This window comes from Balaenoptera musculus, chromosome 15 (genome assembly GCF_009873245.2).
Source record: "Balaenoptera musculus isolate JJ_BM4_2016_0621 chromosome 15, mBalMus1.pri.v3, whole genome shotgun sequence".
In the NCBI taxonomy this organism is placed as follows: Eukaryota; Metazoa; Chordata; class Mammalia; order Artiodactyla; family Balaenopteridae; genus Balaenoptera; species Balaenoptera musculus.
Genome location: NC_045799.1, coordinates 33,090,731 through 33,108,643, shown reverse-complemented (window position 1 = coordinate 33,108,643; position 17,913 = coordinate 33,090,731). Strand labels below are relative to the sequence as shown.

The 17,913-nt window shown below is 41.7% G+C and overlaps 1 protein-coding gene across 6 annotated transcripts in view; it reads left to right on the top strand.

Annotated features, from left to right (window-relative positions):
- Positions 1 to 7,009: 7,009 nt before the first annotated feature.
- Positions 7,010 to 17,913, top strand: part of FERMT1 (fermitin family member 1) — a 47,806-nt gene continuing 36,902 nt past the window's right edge. Inside the window, exons 1-3 of one of the 6 annotated variants that reach the window (XR_005016595.1) lie at positions 7,010 to 7,362; positions 12,520 to 12,688; positions 14,555 to 14,788. Coding sequence is in view for 4 of the 6 variants with exons in the window: in XM_036826937.1 (XP_036682832.1) it covers positions 12,538 to 12,688; positions 14,555 to 14,788 (385 nt within the window). In the remaining 2 variants the exon portion in view is untranslated. Of the gene's footprint in view, positions 7,363 to 7,481; positions 7,564 to 8,046; positions 8,103 to 12,519; positions 12,689 to 14,554; positions 14,789 to 17,913 lie in introns of those variants that run through there. The other 5 variants (XM_036826937.1, XM_036826934.1, XR_005016594.1 and 2 more) reach the window with 5 other exon arrangements.

Below are 17,913 nucleotides of genomic sequence, written 5' to 3'. Positions count from 1 at the left end.
TAGCATTTGAGAATGAGGATATAGTTTTTATGATCTATTTGGGAGGTTTCACTGATACGCTTTGCTTTAGGGTAATTGAGTGGGGAGTTGGCCTTTATACCAAGTAACCTTTTCAAAGGAAACATTTAACTTCTTTTTTTTTTTTTTAATAAATTTATTTATTTATTTTATTTTTGGCTGCCTTGGGTCTTTGTTGCTGCACACGGGCTTTTCTCTAGTTGCGGCGAGCGGGGGCTCCTCTTCATTGCGGTGTGCGGGCTTCTCATTGGGTGGCTTCTCTTGTTGCAGAGCACAGACTCTAGGTGCGCAGGCTTCAGTAGTTGTGGCATTCAGGCTCAGTAGTTGTGGCTCGCGGGCTCTAGAGTGCAGGCTCAGTAGTTGTGGCGCATGGGCTTAGTTGCTCCGCTTCATGTGAGATCTTCCCAGAGCAGGGCTCAAACCTGTGTCCCCTGCATTGGCAGGCGGATTCTTAACCACTGCGTCACCAGGGAAGCCCGGAAACATTTAACTTCTAAAGAGCAGAGCCCTCTGGATTTGGCCCCGCAGGGTGGAGATCTTGCAGCCATATATTTACCCTGAATGTGACAGTGAGGGGACTGACTATTCTTTATAGAGAATTTCTATTCATTCCCTTGTTTTTGACAACACATTTCATATCCACTGTCTGTCATACCTGACATTTCCAGGACTTGAGTTTCTCTGAGAATATTCTGGAAAGCCTCAGTTACATTCCCATTTTCACTCCTAGACTATGGATTTCACTACTCTGCTTCATTACTAACCATTTCTTCTTCAATTTTCTATCTTCTAGGAAATCTTGAAATCTCTTATTGGCTGATGGCCTTTCTCCTGTTAACCTTTGTCATTGTAGGTTTATACCGTTTTATTCCTATACTATAATTTTAGCAGGGAGTCAATAGGAAGGAAAGATAAGTATGAGTTGCCAATCAACTATCTTTAACCAAAAATCAAAATATGAAGTTAGATTTAGAAAAATAAAGGACCATGACCGTTCTCACACTCAGCATTCTGGATTTTTCAAAATCATACCTGCTACTATAGTAGTAGCTAGTGTTTATTGAACATATATTACAAGAAAGCAGGACAGAAATCATTCCAATATTTCTAGAGCACCTTACACCTGCATTGGATTTGGAAAGAGCTCACTGTGACCCTTTTCCTGCTAACCTGGGTGTAAACTGTCACATTTTCCCTGAGGTGCAGTCTGAAAAAGTTAATAAATTCCTATGGGTTCACCTAAGTGACAATTCCTCCCCTTCTTTGGTCCCTTACCTGTGAGCAAGAAAGGAGGAGAGGTCTTACTTCACTGGGATGAGATGCAACAGCCTCAGAGTCTCCAATTCCTCCTCTTTCCCAGAGAACACCCCATCCTTTCTTATTTACTTATTACTCTAGTAATAAATAAAGTTATTGAACATTTTCCATGTTTCAGGCTCTGTGCTCTGTGCTTCAGGAACATTCTCTCATTTCACAGCACCTTACGAGATGGGTATTATTACTCCCATTTTACAGAACCAGAAACTGAGATCAGAGAGCTCTCAGTTTCATCAGAGATCCAGACTAAAACATGCCCAAGCCCTCTGATCTGTTGTGTCAGCAGTACCAGCAGGTGAACCCAAATTTGTCAGTTTTCAAATCCTGAACCACCATGCTATAAATTCACTGCTGGGGTAAGAATACCAGACATGGGCCCCAAACCCCAATCCAGTTTGAAAACTCTGGGTTACAGCAAACAACCATCTGTACATGGACTTTTCTCCCCCTGCTCACTGGAGGTCATAGCTGAATCCAGAACCCTGAACCCTCCTTATCCTCTTAGTGAGTTGCTTCAGGGTCAGAGCATGCTCCTGCCGCCACCTTCCTCCTCTTCCTCACTTTGAATAATTTTAGACTTATAGTAAAGTGCAAAAATGGTACACAGAGAACTTGTCTACCCTTGTACATAACTACAATACACTTATGGAAACCAGGAAATTAGTACTGAAATAATACTATTAACTAACCTACTGCACTGTTCACATTTCACAGGCCTTCCCCACCCATGTCCGCTCTCCATTCCAGGACTAAATCCAGGATCGCACATGGCATTTAGTTGTCACTTTAGTCTCCTCTGATCTGACACAGTCTCTCAGTTTTTCTGTCTCTCATTCTCACTTCTGAAGAATATTAACTACTTATTTCATAAACTGTCTTCCAATTTGGGTTTGTCTGACATTTTCTCATGATTAAATTGAGGTTGTATATTTTGGGCAAGAATACTTCAGAAGTGATGCTGTGTCTTCTCAGGTGTGTGAGGTCAATATGCATTATTACAGATGATGTTCATTTTGATCACTTGATTAAGGTGATAACTGCCAGTTTTCTCCACTCTGAAGTTACTATGTATCTTTCCCTATGTAATTGACAAATACTTTGTAGGGAGATATTCTGAGACTACAAATATCCTGTTTCTCAACATACTTTTACTCACTTATTTTATAATCCATCAATGATTCTTGCCTATGATTATCAGATGGAAACCTCAGGTACATCTTGTCTTTGCATCTCACTCACTTCCAAATTAAAGTTGTGTCTGTGTGTGCCTGAGCGAAAGGATCTAGGTCATAGGCCTGTGCAAGAGAGGTTGAGAATTTGAGCTCTGATTTCTAGACTGAAATAATAACATAAGAATTTCTACAAATATGTAAAGAGGACTTTCCAAGGGTGGTAGGCAGCCATGAATATGAATGATGTCCACTACGATAACTTAGATATTTTAAAGTGAGAAAACTAAACACAGAAAAAAATATGTATAGAATACTACCATATAAAAGTTAAATAGTCTACGGACAAAGACTATCTCTGGAAGGTTCAAGAGGAAATAGTAACAGTTTTCTCCGGGGAAGGGAACTTCATTATCAGGAGAGGATGAAGACTTAATTATCAGTGTATATTCTTTTGTACCCTTTGATTGAGATGGATGCTAAGGAAGGAAGAAGGAAGAAGAAAGAAATAAGGAGGGGAAGGGAGGGAGGGAGGCACCATCTTTCTTGCTCTTCTCACTCTCAACAGCAAGGAGCAAGGCCTTCTTTGCTCTTCCTCACACTTCTTCATCCGGTGCCTGTCGATACATCAAGACACACCTCTCTACCCTGTCAGGGAGAACATTTTAGAACTTGCCTGGGCATAGAAAGTGCTCATTATCTGTACAGCTGGAAAGGAGGGTGTAGCTATAATAGGCACATTCTGCTTCTTTGCACTCAATAGAACACGTTGTCCACAGACATGAACACAACTCCTGAGTCGCAAGGACTCAGTGAAAACAAAAATACATTTTCGGTGACTCTTGCCATTTCTTAGTTGCCAGACTTGCAGAATGTTTATAAGCTGAATGCGCAACACAGACGTTTACATTGGGTAACGGCCTATTTGTTTTGTCAAATAAAAGCATCAATCAGGAAAAAACACCTCTTTTCTCCTTCTAGCAGCATTCTCATTCTCTCTAAGTTAATTATAAAGAATTTTTTAAACTTTGAGGGCTCATGTGGTGGAAGTAGAAAGGTGTTAGAGGAAGAAAGTCACTTGTGCTTCACAAGTTGAAGTAGCCAGGATGGTCAAAGGCCCTCTACTGCTGTGTTTCCCTTTTCTGTTCAGCGATTAAGAACATGGCCACGAGGGGGCTTCCCTGGTGGCGCAGCGGTTGAGAATCTGCCTGCCAATGCAGGGGACACAGGTTCGAGCCCTGGTCTGGGAAGATCCCGCATGCCGCGGAGCAACTAGGCCCGTGAGCCACAACTGCTGAGCCTGCGCGTCTGGAGCCTGTGCTCCACAACAAGAGAGGCCGCGATAGTGAGAGGCCCGCACACCGCGATGAAGAGTGGCCCCCGCTCGCCGCAGCTGGAGAGAGCCCTCGCGCAGAAACGAAGACCCAACACAGCCATAAATAAATAAATAAATAATTAATTAAAAAAAAAAAAAGAATGGGCTACAGTTGTTTAAAAAAAAAAAAAAAAAAGAACATGGCCACGGGCTTCCCTGGTGGCGCAGTGGTTGAGAATCTGCCTGCCAATGCAAGGGACTCAGGTTCAGAGCCCTGGTCTGGGAAGATCCCACATGCCGCGGAGCAATTAGGCCCGTGAGCCACAACTACTGAGCCTGCGCGTCTGGAGCTTGTGCTCCGCAACAAGAGAGGCCGCGACAGTGAGAGGCCCGCGCACCGCGATGAAGAGTGGCCCCTGCTTGCCGCAACTAGAGAGAGCCCTCGCGCAGAAACGAAGACCCAACACAGCCAAAAATAAATAATATATATATATATTAATTAATTAATTAATTAAATTAAAAAAAAAAAAAAGAACATGGCCACATCTCTCATCCACTCCAATGTATTTATTACCAAGCTCTTACTGCTCGCCACATAACAGGCCAATAAATCGAGAAACAAGCTGTTGGTGCAAGGAACAGCGAATTTACTTAGAAAGCCAGCAGACTAAGAAGATGGTATACTAGTGTCCCAAAGAACCATCTTCTTGGAGTTAGAATTCAGGCTTCTTTTACACTAAAAGAGCAGCAGTGTGGCTGGTTGTTTCAAACTTCTTGGTGCTGGAATCCTTTGTGCTTGCAGCTATCCATGTAGGTCAGGTCACCATGTTCCTGTAAACCTCTGTTCCACAACATTTTATCTCTACATGAATGAGAAGTGTTATATCTTTAAAGGGAGGCAGAGCCTTGAGAATGGGCTATCATGTACATTTCAGGTTTGTTCTTTTCTGTTACACACTCATATCCCACATGATAATGCAAACATGACTAACTTAACCTATTGAGGGTAATGATTCTCAGGCCAGCTTTGCCATATATAAGTATCTGATAATAGTTATTGTTTCAATATTTGCACCATGAACATGGAAATTTTTAAGATCAGGAAATATATCTCTTGAAGTACAATAACTATCTGCTAACTAAAAAATACCTTAAAATATTTTTCTAGAAACTACAGGTTATTATAGGCAATTAAATCTTCCAATTCCATCTCAAAACCCATCTCCTCTCTGAAGCCTTTTCTCATACTCCCCACCACGCCACACAACTGGGAGAGGTACACACCCGGGAGAGGTACACATCCCTCCTCTTTATTCCTTCGCATCATATTATGATACGAAGATAAAGTCTGTGCCTAATCTGAGCATTCTCAGCACTTGTTTTGGTGTCTAGCTCACAGTTATACAGTGGCTGAATGAATAAATAAGCTTATTCATTGCTTGATGAGTATGTATGGATTAAATAACAGACTCAAAGTGTTGATTCTGCTTGTTTTTTAAGAGGGATTAAGGTGAGTATTGCTTGTTTATATATGCATGAAATTTTGAAGTCCAGAATATACTTTTTAATACACTTCTAAACCAGAACCTTAGGGGATGAGTTGGACCTGCATCACAATAATAACTAGGTAGTGAAAAAAAAAAAAAAGCCTAGTACATTCAATATGGATGAAACTAAAAAATATAATGCTGAACAAAAGAAACCTGACACAAAATAGCATACATCATCCAATTCCATTTATGTATGGTACAAACATCAGCAAAACCCATCTGAGGATTAGAAGTCAGGATAATGGTTACTCTTGGTAAGGGGTGGTAGTAACTAAAAGGTGGGATTAGGGGGCTTCTGGGGACTGGCAATGTCCTGTTTCTTGATCGGAATTTCATTACACAGGTGTGTTCAGTATGTGAGAATTCATCAGCTGTATATTTATGATTTGTGTTCTTGCGTATAAATATATAATATTTCCATTAAAAAGCTTTAAAAAGAATTTAGGCCAAGCAGAAAGCTTAAAACCAGTTAAATTCTTTGGCACAATCCAGATAATTTCAACTAAAATGGAAAACCAATTTGGTGTAAAGAAAGCCGTTACTGCTTCATGATCATATCCAAGATCCTGAAGACAGTCCATGGTCTGATCAACCATGCACAGTCTCCAGAAACCAAGTCTTAGACACTTTCTGCCCCAAATAAGTGCATATTTGCTCAGTTGGTATTAGGCATGCAGGGAAGTCAGACCAGATGACAGCTGACCACTTTCCTATAGTTGACAAACTCTACCAAATTAGGAAATTGTTTCAAATTTTTTAATCATTTTAATTATAAAATCCCATATTTGCTGACGGTTGTTCAACTGACCTTTTAAAATTAAATGTAAAGTACTTTAAAAACCATAATAATGGCTGAATATGGTCATGTCCAAGCAAAAACAAAGATTCCACTTCTAAATTTTACAACATCTTAAATTAATATTTAAGTTATCAAAAGCTTTACATACTTGACAAAAATCACTAAAGACTACTATACTGTGTAGAACTCCTCCATGGACTGAATGCAATTCTGGTGGTGGGAATTCCATCCCCTTACCCATTTTACAGATGAGAAAACTATAATTTCCTATTTTATAACCACTGTATCCTCAAAGCTCAGCCCAGGCCTGGTGCATAGTAAACACTCAACAAAAGTGTGTAATTTGGGCGAAGGAGGCTTGGAGAGGTTGTGTAAATTCCCCAAGGTCACCCACCCTTCCTGCTCTCTTCGGAAGTGAATCCAACAGGAGGGTGAGCGGAGGGCTGGGTGGTGAATGTGAGGTGAGCCACCCAGACTTCCGCGAGGGGCATGGCCTTGGGTTCCCCCGGGGTCTTCCATCGTGCATGTTTGGGGTGCCTCACCCTTCTCAGGGGTTTACACCACCCTCTTACTCAGAGATGAACCGCTTTTTTTTCTTCCACCTGGCGACCACAGGTCCTCCAGGCTCTCTAGAGGGGAGGCGGTTGTTCTCGCCCGAAGCCGAGGCTCCTGGCGCGTGGACGCACCCCGGGGTGTGAGTGACTGGTACATCCTGAGGGCGGGGAAGTAGCAGGACCTTAATCACCGGGCTAGTCCCGGGCGGGCCTCGGGGAACCGGGAAACTGGAGGCGGTCTAAGAGAGGGTGGGCAGGATGAGAGGTCGCAAGAGGGGCACGGGGCTGAGCCTCCGCCGGGTTCTCCCCGCCCTCTCGCCGCGCGGTAGCCCGGCGACCACCCTTTGCCCGTAAAGTCTGCGGAGCGCCCCCTCCCCGGGCAGCGGGACCTGGCAGGCGGGGGCTGGGCGTGCAGGCGCCTGCCCGCTGTGCTGGCCGGCCTTGCCCCGGGGGCCGCGCGGGGCGGAGACTGGGCGGCGGGGGCGGGCGCCAGTCTAGGTGGCAGGTCCGCGCGCAGCCTTCTCCAGCCGAACCTCGCGGAGCAGCTGCCGCCACCGCGCGCCCCTGGCTCGGCCGGAGTGGCCTCTGGCCGGGTCTCCAGGGGGCAGCGACTCCGCACGCCGCAGGCTCCGGAAAGGAGGTGGGTGGCGAGGGGCCGGGACCAGGCGGGGAGGGGAGGCTGCGATGGGCACCGCTGGTTCCCGAGACCCCCGCCCCTGCCTTTCTACAGCTCCTTGCACTTAAATGGCTGCTGAATTAAAAACCGCGTCCTCGGCTTGTGACCACCTTCTCCGTCCTTGCGTATCTAGCTGCGCAAAGTAAACTCTCCGTCCAGCTGCGGGTACTGTCTTTATGGGGGTAGGGGGCAGGTTTCTACCCACCCACCACACTCCCCTGGGCCCCAGGACCCTGCAGAGCTGGCAAAAGACAGGCCAGAGGCCTTCGGACCCACTTACTCTGATCTTCCAAAGAAGCGTTGCGTCTATTTCCCCCCGTCTTTCTCTCTGTCTGCCTGCCTGCGTCTGTCTGTCTTTCTTGATTGAGTTTTCCATAAAGGACCCGAGGAAGTGGTAAACTGGGCTTCCCCAAAGGAAGGCAGGTCTGGTGGTGCGCTTTGCTTCTTGTTCTGGTCTTTAACTTAGATGTGCTTTCCTCAACAAGTAACAGCTTGCTGAACTTGAGAAGTTCGCTCAAAAAGGCGCAGAAAAGATAGGAGAGGAATGTGGGGAAACCAGATTGTCTAATTTTAGCCAGAATTTCGTTGTAAGGGAATCACCATTTATTGCCTAAATGAGAAGTGTTTTGATTGCCCAGGTTAGGAAAAGAAAAAACCCTGTGTCTGATTGTTCACAAAACAAGCAGCAAGGAGTCACCTTAAAAGTAAGGTTATTTTCTTTATGTACAAAACATTGTAAATAACAAAACCTCAAATCATAGCATTTTAGAAATTGTAAGGATCTTAAAGTCAAATACTTCAATGGCGTGTTATGAGTTTGAGTTATCTTTATTGTGTCCTCACTGGGAAAGATTTATGTTAGTAGGAATGCTTAGTGAAGGTACTGAGAGTTTAGCTCAGAGTTTTAAGAGTTGTACAATATATCCTTGTAGCTTATTTTATTTTTTTTAATTATTTTTATTGGAGTAAAATTGCTTTACAATGTTGTGTTAGTTTTGGCTGCTTATTTATTTTATACATAATAGTTTGTACCTCTTAATTTCCTACCCCTATCTTGCCCCTCCCCCCTTTCCTCTCCCCACTGGCAACCACTAGTTTGTTCTCTATATCTGTGAGTCTGTTTCCTTTTTGTTATATTCACTAGTTTGTTTTATTTTTTTAGATTCCACATATAAGTGATATTGTACAGTATTTGTATTTCTCTGTCTGACTTATTTCACTCAGCATAATACCCTCCAAGTCCACCCATGCTGTTGCAAATGGCAAAATTTCATTATTTTTTTATGGCTAATATTCCATTCCACATCTTCTTTATCCACTCATCTGTTGATGGACACTTAAGTTGCTTCCATATCTATTGTAAATAATACTGCTATGAACATTGGGGTGCATGTATCTTTTCTAATTGGTGTTTTCGGTTGTTTTGTTTTAGTTTGTTTCTGATATATACACAGTAGTGTAATTGCTGGGTCATGTGGTAGTTCTATTTTTAGTTTTTTGAGAAACTGCCATACTGTTTTGCACAGTGGCTACACCAATTTACATTCCCACCAACAGTGTAGGAGGGTTCCCTTTTCTCCACATCCTTGCCAACACTTGTTATATGTAGTCTTTTTGATAATAGCCATTCTGACAGGTATGAGGCAATATCTCACTGTGGTTTTAATTTGCATTTTCCTGATGATTAACATGTTGAGCATCTTTTCCTGTGCCTGTTGGCCATCTAAATGTCTACTTTGGAGAAATGTCTATTTAGGTCTTCTGCCCATTTTTTGAATGGGTTGGGTTGTTTTTGCTTTTGTTTTTGTTTTTTAATTGAGCTGTATAAGCTGTTTGTCTATTTGAAACTAATCCCTTGTCTTTTGCATCTTTTACAAATATTTTCTCCCATTCCATGGGTTATCTTTTCATTTTGTTTATGGTTTTCTTTGCCATACAAAAGCTTTTAAGTCTAATTAGGTCCCATTTGTTTATTTTTGCTTTTATTTCATTTGCTTTAGGAGACAGATCCAAAAAAATATTGTTACAATTCAAGTCAAGGAGTGTCCTGCCTATGGTTTCTTCTAGGAGTTTTATGGTTTCTGGTTATATTTAGGTCTTTAATCCATTTTGAGTTTATTTTTGTATATGTTGTTAGAGAGTGTTCTAATTTCATTCTTTTACAGGTAGCTGTCCAGTTTTCCCAGCACCACTTATTGAAGAGACTGTCTTTTCTCCATTGTATATTCTTGCCTCCCTTGTTGTGGATTAATTGACAAGTGTGTGGGTTTATTTTTGGGCTCTCTGTTCTATTCCATTAATCTATGTGTCTGTTTTTGTGTCTGTCCCATACTGTTTCAATTACTGTAACTTTGTAGTATAGTCTAAAGTCAGGGAGCGTGATTCCTCCAGCTCTGTTCTTCTTTTTCGAGATCGTTTTGGCTATTCGGGGTCTTTTGTGTTTCCATACAAATTTTAAAATTATTTGTTCTAGTTCTGTGAAAAATGCCATTGCTATTTTGATAGAGATTGCATTGACTCTGTAGATTGCCTTGGGTAGTATGGTCATTTTAACAATATTAATTCTTCTAATCCATGAATGTGGTATATCTTTCCATCTGTTTGTGTTGTCTTCAATTTCTTTCTTCAGTGTCTTATAGTTTTCCAAGTATAGATCTTTTACCTCCTTAGGTTGGTTTATTACTAGGTATTTTATTCTTTTTGATGTAGTGGTAAATATGATTGTTTCCTTAATTTCTCTGATAATTCATTGTTCGTGTATAGAAATGCAACAGATTACTGTATATATATTTTGTGGTCTGCAACATTACCGAATTCATTGATGAGCTCTAGTAGTTTTCTGGTGGCATTTTTAGGATTTTTTATGTATAGTATCATGTCATCTGCAAACAGTGACAGTTTTACTGCTTCCTTTCCAATTTAGCTTCCTTTTATTTCTTTTTCTTGTCTGATTGCTGTGGCTAGGTCTTCCAATACTATGTTGTATAAAAGTGGCTAGAGTGGGCATCCTTGTCTTGTTCCTGATCTTAGAGGGAAATACTTTCAGCTTTTCACCATTGAGTATGATGTTAGCTGTGGGTTCATCATATATGGCCTTTATTATGTTAAGGTACGTTCCCTCTATGCCCACTTTCTGCAGACCTCCTCAGAGGTCACCATAGTCCTGGCTTAATAAGTGATCTAGTTAGTTTGAAGGGAGGAACTGAGTCCTGGAGCTAATTTTTCAAGTGGTTGTTGCAATTTGAGGGTGTGAGAGGAAGACCAGCATTAGCTGGATCTTGTTATGAATGCAGGGTCTCCACATCCACCCCAGACCTGCTGACTAGAACCTGCATGTTAATAAGATCCTGCTGAATAGAATCTGCATATTAATAAGGTTCTCAGGGTTCGTGTGCACTTTCCATTAGAGAAGCCCTTTCCTGGGCCGTTTGCATGCACAGATGTTTCTTAAAAACAGGCCTTATGAAAACATAGATTTTTCATAAGCTGTCTTTACCTAGCAAAGTGAAAAACATTTGTTGTCACTTAAATGACTGATTTTTATTTTAAATTTTAAAATAGCCAGGAGAGGTAGTATCATTTGCTTTCTATTTAAGAGAGAGCTGACATTTTTAAGTTCTGCCAATTTGGAATCCCAGTGTTCCTATTACCCCCACAGCACTCAGTTCTGATACTGCTTAGCTTCTTTCATCATAGTTCCTCCAACGAGGAGAACACTATGGGTTTGAAGTTCTCACCCCTAACTGTACTTTGAAGAGTGGGTTTGTATGTCTGTCACTCCTGTTTTAAATCTGTTGCTAAAGGTGTGTCCAAAAACTTAATTGATACACTTGTTTATCAACCTCTATATGATATAAAATGGTTACTCAAGTAAATCAAATATGTGGCAATAACTAATGACCTGTATCTCTATGTGCTTAAGATAAAACTACCTTATATGACTAGAAAAGAAACAATTTTGCTCTATTTTTATTTTTTGAATTTTCATACCAGAAGATGTCATCAGTATTTATGGGAGGAATGTAATAATACATATGTATATACATTAGAGATAAAGATTTTTTTTAATATTTATTTATTTGGTTGTGCTGGGTCTTAGTTGTAGCAGGCGGGATCCTTAGTTGCAGTTCAAGGGCTCCTTAGTTACAGCTCACTGGCTCCTTAGTTGTAGCATACAAACTCATTGTGGCATGCATGTGAGATCTAGTTCCCTGACCAGAGATCGAACCCAGGCCCCCTGCATTGGGAGCACTGAGTCTTAACCACTGCACCACCAGGGAAGTCCCAAGATAAAGATTTTAATTTCCTCTTTTTTTTTTTTAATAAGCATTAAGTCTGATTTTATCAGCTTCCTCATTTTTAATTAATTATATTTATTTTTGTCTGTGTTGGGTCTTCGTTTCTGTGCGAGGGCTTTCTCTAGTTGCGGCGAGCGGGGGCCACTCTTCATCGCGGTGCACGGGCCTCTCACTGTCGCGGCCTCTCTTGTTGCGGAGCACAGGCTCCAGACGCGCAGGCTCAGTAGTTGTGGCTCACAGGCCCAGTTGCTCTGCGGCATGTGGGATCTTCCCAGACCAGGGCTCGAACCCATGTCCCCTGCATTGGCAGGCAGACTCTCAACCACTGCGCCACCAGGGAAGCCCTTAATTTCCTCTTTTAATTTCCTTTTTTTAAGTCAGTTCTATTGACATATAATTTGCATACAACAAAATACATCAAAGTGTACATTTAAATTCAATGCATTTTATTGTATACAAATTATACTTCAATAAAGTTGATTTTTTTTAAGTGTCAAGGATTGCCATGATTTGTTGCCTATTGCTAAAATAGTTCAGAGAAGGTCAAGAAAAGTCAGTAGAGAAGGATGGATGCACTGGGCAGGCACAGAAAATAGCCAGGTGGACCTGGGAGGGTGGAAAAGTGAAGTACATAAATTTAGAAGGCTTGAGATCATTTTTATAAGACTTTTTGTCTTTAAAGTTAAGATGCTGAATTTAATATCAGGAACCCTGCGGCATTTTTGAAGACAGGGCTAAAATGGGGGAAAAAAGAGTTTTGCTCTGCAAGGTCTGGTTGGCGAGTCCCAGCATCCTTCTGATCTGTCTGCCTTTTTACGCACAGACACCTGCATTTGCCACAATGCTCTCATCCAGCGACTTTGCGTCTGCTTCTTGGGAACTCGTGATCCAAGTTGACCATCCAAATGAAGAGGAGCAGAAGGACGTCACACTGAGAGTGTCTGGAGATCTGCACATTGGGGGAGTGATGCTCAAGTTAGTGGAACAGATCAGTAAGTTGCTGCTTCTTTATGGTTTCTCTACATTTGAAACCCTCTCTGTTGCATCACCACTAAATGGCTGAACTGGATTATCTGACCATCTAAATTTTTTTGATCATCCATCTTGTAATGGCCCCTGCCTGCAAGAGGAAGAGAAATGGGAAGACCTGAAGGAGCCCAAACCACCCCCTGACCCCCAATGTGAAAATTTGAGTCTTTGGTGGCAAACTAAAGCTCCCCAGTAGGTGTAAAAATCTATTTGCACAAGAACGGGACCCCTTCCATGGTGACTTTAGACCACACCTGGGGCCTTAGATTATTGTGTGATTCTCCGTTAATGCTTGATTGCTCCGTGATGCAGGCGGCCTGGTGCCAATGTGTCTTCTAACATTGTCCACCATTTGCTACTCACCCTGTTTAAAACAAGGAAAGAAGTCTTCAGGGTCAGAGTCTTCACATCACGAGTCAACATGAGGTACCTAGAATTTAATAATGTTCTATTTTCTTTGTATTTATTTTTTGTCTTCTACTTAAGACCACAGATGTTGGCTTTTCATTTACACTAGTGATATAAAGTATTTTTAAGTAAGCTTTCATTGGAGTATCATATACGTACAGAAAAGTGCACTTATTATAAGTGTACAGTTCAGTGAATTTTCACAGTCTTAAAACCACCACCCAGATCAAGAAAGAGAACATTACCTGTTCCCCCACCCAAGTCCCACACCTAACTCCTCCCAGCCACTGCCCCACCAAGGGTAACCACTATCCTGAATTCTTACTCCATAGGAATAATTTTACTTGTCTGCAAACTGTATATAAGTGGAATTATACAGGATAATATACTCTTAGGCATCTGCTTTCTTTCCTGCCACATTATGTCTGTGAGATTTAACCATGCTATTGCATATAGTTTGGGTTCATCGATTCTCATTGCTGTATAATATTCCATTGTATGGTTATGCCACAGTTTATCCATTTACCTGTTGATAGATATTTGGATTGTTTCCATTTGGGGGCTTTTACAGATAGTACCTGTCTTTTGGTGACTATACAGTACATGCATTTCTAATGCGTATATAGCTCAGAGAAAAATTACTGAATAGGACTTTCCAAAATAGTTATAGCATTTATACTTCTTCTAATAGCACTGAGAGAAAGGTTTTCTAATCTAAATAGAGAGAAAGAAAGAGGGAGAAACTATTTTTTAAGTAAATAAAATTACCAGTGGCTCTTAATTTAGCAAAATAAAAGATTGAATATTGACTCCAACATTGGCAAAGGGGAAAGATTCAACCTAGATGCCAAGGGGCATTGAAGAAGGAGAAGAATTCAATGTTGATGCTACCATTGAGAGAGAAAATATTCAGCTCTGATTTCAGTGTAAACACTTTGGAAACTGGGAATATGGTGGAACTAATAAGAGATGGACATTCCTGAGAAGAGTGAAATGTCAGCTTCCCAGTACTTCTGCGTAGAATTTGATTGGGAGCTGTTGATACTCCTTTGTGGAAGGATTCATTTCTATTAGAGAAATAATCTTGATTAAACAGAGGTGATGCTCCTGGCCTTCCCAGAAAGGACCATGACACCAAGGGACTTGGGAGAAGAGAACTTTAGTATTTCATCAGGAACAAAAATTGTATGTTTCTCTTCCTTTCATAGTATTTAAATATAAAGAAGGTAAGGTTCAGTCTGTCTTCTACCTGCCCCGCCTTAGGGACTTTGACAAGAAGCCAAGAATGATGAAACCTTGGGTTGTAGGAGGAGGTGGGAGCTGAAGACCAGCGTTGGCTTCAGTTTTGCACACAAGGGACTTGACTCTGGGGTGCGAGTGCTCACTCTCACTTTACTGCACTGTGTTCTCCGTTCTTGCAGACATAGCCCAGGACTGGTCAGACTTTGCCCTTTGGTGGGAACAGAAGCACTGCTGGCTTCTGAAAACTCACTGGACCCTGGACAAATGTGGGGTCCAGGCAGATGCAAAGCTTCTCTTCACCCCTCAGCATAAAATGCTTCGCCTCCGCCTGCCCAATGTGAAGACAGTGCGACTGCGAGTCAGCTTCTCGGCCGTGGTCTTCAGAGCGGTCAGCGACATCTGCAGAGCCCTGAGTGAGTTCCCGCAGGCACCTGCGCCCTCTGGACTCTCAGCAGAGGAGGACAGGAAAATACATGCACTTCTGCCAACAAGCAGTTGGCTTTACAGAACTCGTCCCTTATTAGGAGCATACTTTTCAAGCCCAGTTCTGGAGACTTTAGCCATTTAAGTGAAGTTAAACCAAACGGAACATTATTGGAATAAATCAGATTCACTTCCACAAAGCTTAAAACTATTTAAAAAGAGATTTGTAAACAGAAGAGACAACCCCATTAAGATTTCCCCCCCAAAACTCATTTCTCTAAGCCATACTGAAATCATCATTATATTTAAGACAAAAAAGAGTTCCATTAAATTATTATCACCATAGAGCCGATATGTCTTTATTGTTTTTGAGATAATAGTGATGCAATGTCTTAATTGCTTCCTTAACATTTGGCTCCAGTAAATAACTCTGTCCGCAAACATCATTTGTGGAGTTTATTTTAAGCAGAAAAGTCCACTTAATTATGGATCAGAAACTTTAACAGCCATTAGAGACAACACTGTCCAAACCATTTCTTCTTCCTGGGACTTCCATAATAGGAGCAAACCCTGGGTCAGGAAGGTGTTCTTATTTTATATTTTTTGAAAGTGTGTAGGTATATTCTTGAGTTCCAAGGCAAAGATTTAGTATTTGAACACAGTATATACAGTACGTGAGTGAGTGATCTATCTCCCCATTGAACTGTAAACTGCTCATTCATTCCTTCAACAAATATATATGTATTGGTTTGGCAGGCCCTGGGATGAGTGCTAGGGATGGGTTAAGCAATAAAAATAGCCCAAAATCTCTGCCCTCCTTGAGCTTACATTGTAGCATACAGAGACAGAAAATAAATCATGTAAAAAATAAGATGTTAAAAGGAGATAGGTAGTGGAGAAAAAAAGGAAAAAGTATAATAGTGTACACAGGATTGAGAGTGCCAGTGTTGGGTAGTGCAGGCTGGTATAGTATTAAATAAGGTGAAGACAGAACCATTTCTTGAGCATGTCTGTGTTCCTAACACCTAGGAGAATGCCTGGCACACATCAGCTGCTTAGTAACTGGTTGTTGACTGAGCAAATGAATGGAGGCTTCCATTACAAAACATAAGTTCCAGAATTGTCCCTGATGCATGGTGAGCAAATGACAAGTACAGGGCGCCTTGCTTTCAGTAATATTCTAATGAAAATTTGAAGACAGAGTGAATGAGGAAATAAAATTCTACATTTCACACACCACAGTTGACTGGAAGCACACATTGTAGCTGGGGCCGAAAACTTGAAGTTTTGAAATAAACAGAAACATTCATACATTATTTTCTTTTCCAGATTATACCTTCATGGTAGGTCTAAAGGGCTCAACTTGGCATTTCTAATAAACCCTTTTTTTTTTTTTTTTTTCTTTTTGACCATGCCACATGACTTGCGGGATCTCTGTTCCCCAACCAGAGACTGAACACGGGCCACAGCAGTGAAAGGGCCGAGTCCTAACCACTGGACCACCAGGGAATTCCCTAATAATCACTTTTTATATGTGACCAATTGAAACTAAATCAAATTTAGCAATAGGATGATTTTTTCCCTCGAAGAGAAGACAAGACACAAATCTTGGGCTTGGAGATATCGATGTTTTGTTTTGTTTTGCTTTGTTTGTAAAGCTTCCACTGCAAATTTTGATTCATCTCCGGGTTTTGTGTATAAATTATGCATTTGGAATGGTCACAGGTGTGTGTTGCAACCTGACAGTCAGGCTTGGTTACTGGGAGGGAATCGAGCTCAATTGCCAGCCTCAGCCTCAGCACCAAGCAGTGTTTGAACCAAGAGGTAGGAGGACCTATGGAATCAGTGCATTTACCTCCAGGAAAGCTGCCCAGAAACTCTAACATCCACATTCCTTGGCTTTTACCTAGGATCATAGCAGCCCAGTGTGTTTATAAAGTTATCAGTTCTGGTTGGAAATGGCAGTTATACGTATATTTGATTAATGGAGGAAAATGGGGACTATCTTCTTAGTTTGAGCACTCCAGAAGCAAACCTGAGATAAGAATTCAAGTACAAATATTATTTATTTGGAAGGTGATGCCAGGAAACACTGGCTGGGAGTGGGAAAGTGAGACTGGGAAGAGAAGGCCACTAATGAGCAAGTATCACTGATCAAGTCACACTGTGGGCAACTGGGGACCTCTGGGAGGCAGTGTGGACATGTCTTGGAGCTGTGCCACCCAAGGGGCAAGGAAGCTAGGGTGTTAATACACCATTCTCATCAGTCATTGAGTCATCGAGGGCTGTTCTTGGGGAGCGTTAATTCTCTGAACTCATGTGGCCTGTTGCATCTATATCTGAGCAGTGTGGACTCTGGCATCCAGAGCAAGCCCTTGGGTAGAGAGACACATCCTAGCTGCCATTGGAAGGGGGTCAGAGCGCACTGAAATGGTGATGGCCAAGGGGTGGGCAGGGCACCTACCGTGTCTGCCTCGGGTATGAAAGTAGCTGTTGGGCAGAGAAAGGCTCTGAAGACCGCTGGTCCATAAAGAAAAAAGGTGGGGTCTTTGGTTGTTGCTTAAAAACCTAAAAACAGAAAAGGAAGGAAGGGAGGGAGGAAGGAAAGAAGCAAGGAGGGAGGGGAAAACGTAGTAAATAGATGACACAAGCATAGCGAAATGCTGAGAGCAGTTTAAGCAGAGTGCCGAGCACAGGAAGGAGCCACTATACTATTCCCTTCACATTGGATATGTTTGAAACATTTTCACAGTAGATTAAAAAACAAACTAGAAATTTTCCTAGACTGAATCTCCCTCAACTATCTGACCCCCACACACACCCATTTTAGGAGTCACTTATACCCTTCAGTTTCTTCAAAAGGAATGCGATTTAGTTCCATTTATTTCTCAGGAATTTCCTGAGAAATGGTTTCAGATGCCCAACATGACTCTGAGTCTTAGAAGGAATTTTCTTTTTACTTTTTGCATTTCTTCTTTCTTTTTATTTATTTATTTATTTATTTATTTAATTTATTTATTTTTGGCTGTGTTGGGTCTTCACTGCTGTGTGCAGGCTTTCTCTAGTTGCGGCGAGTGGGGGCTACTCTTCATTGCGGTGCGTGGGCTTCTCATTG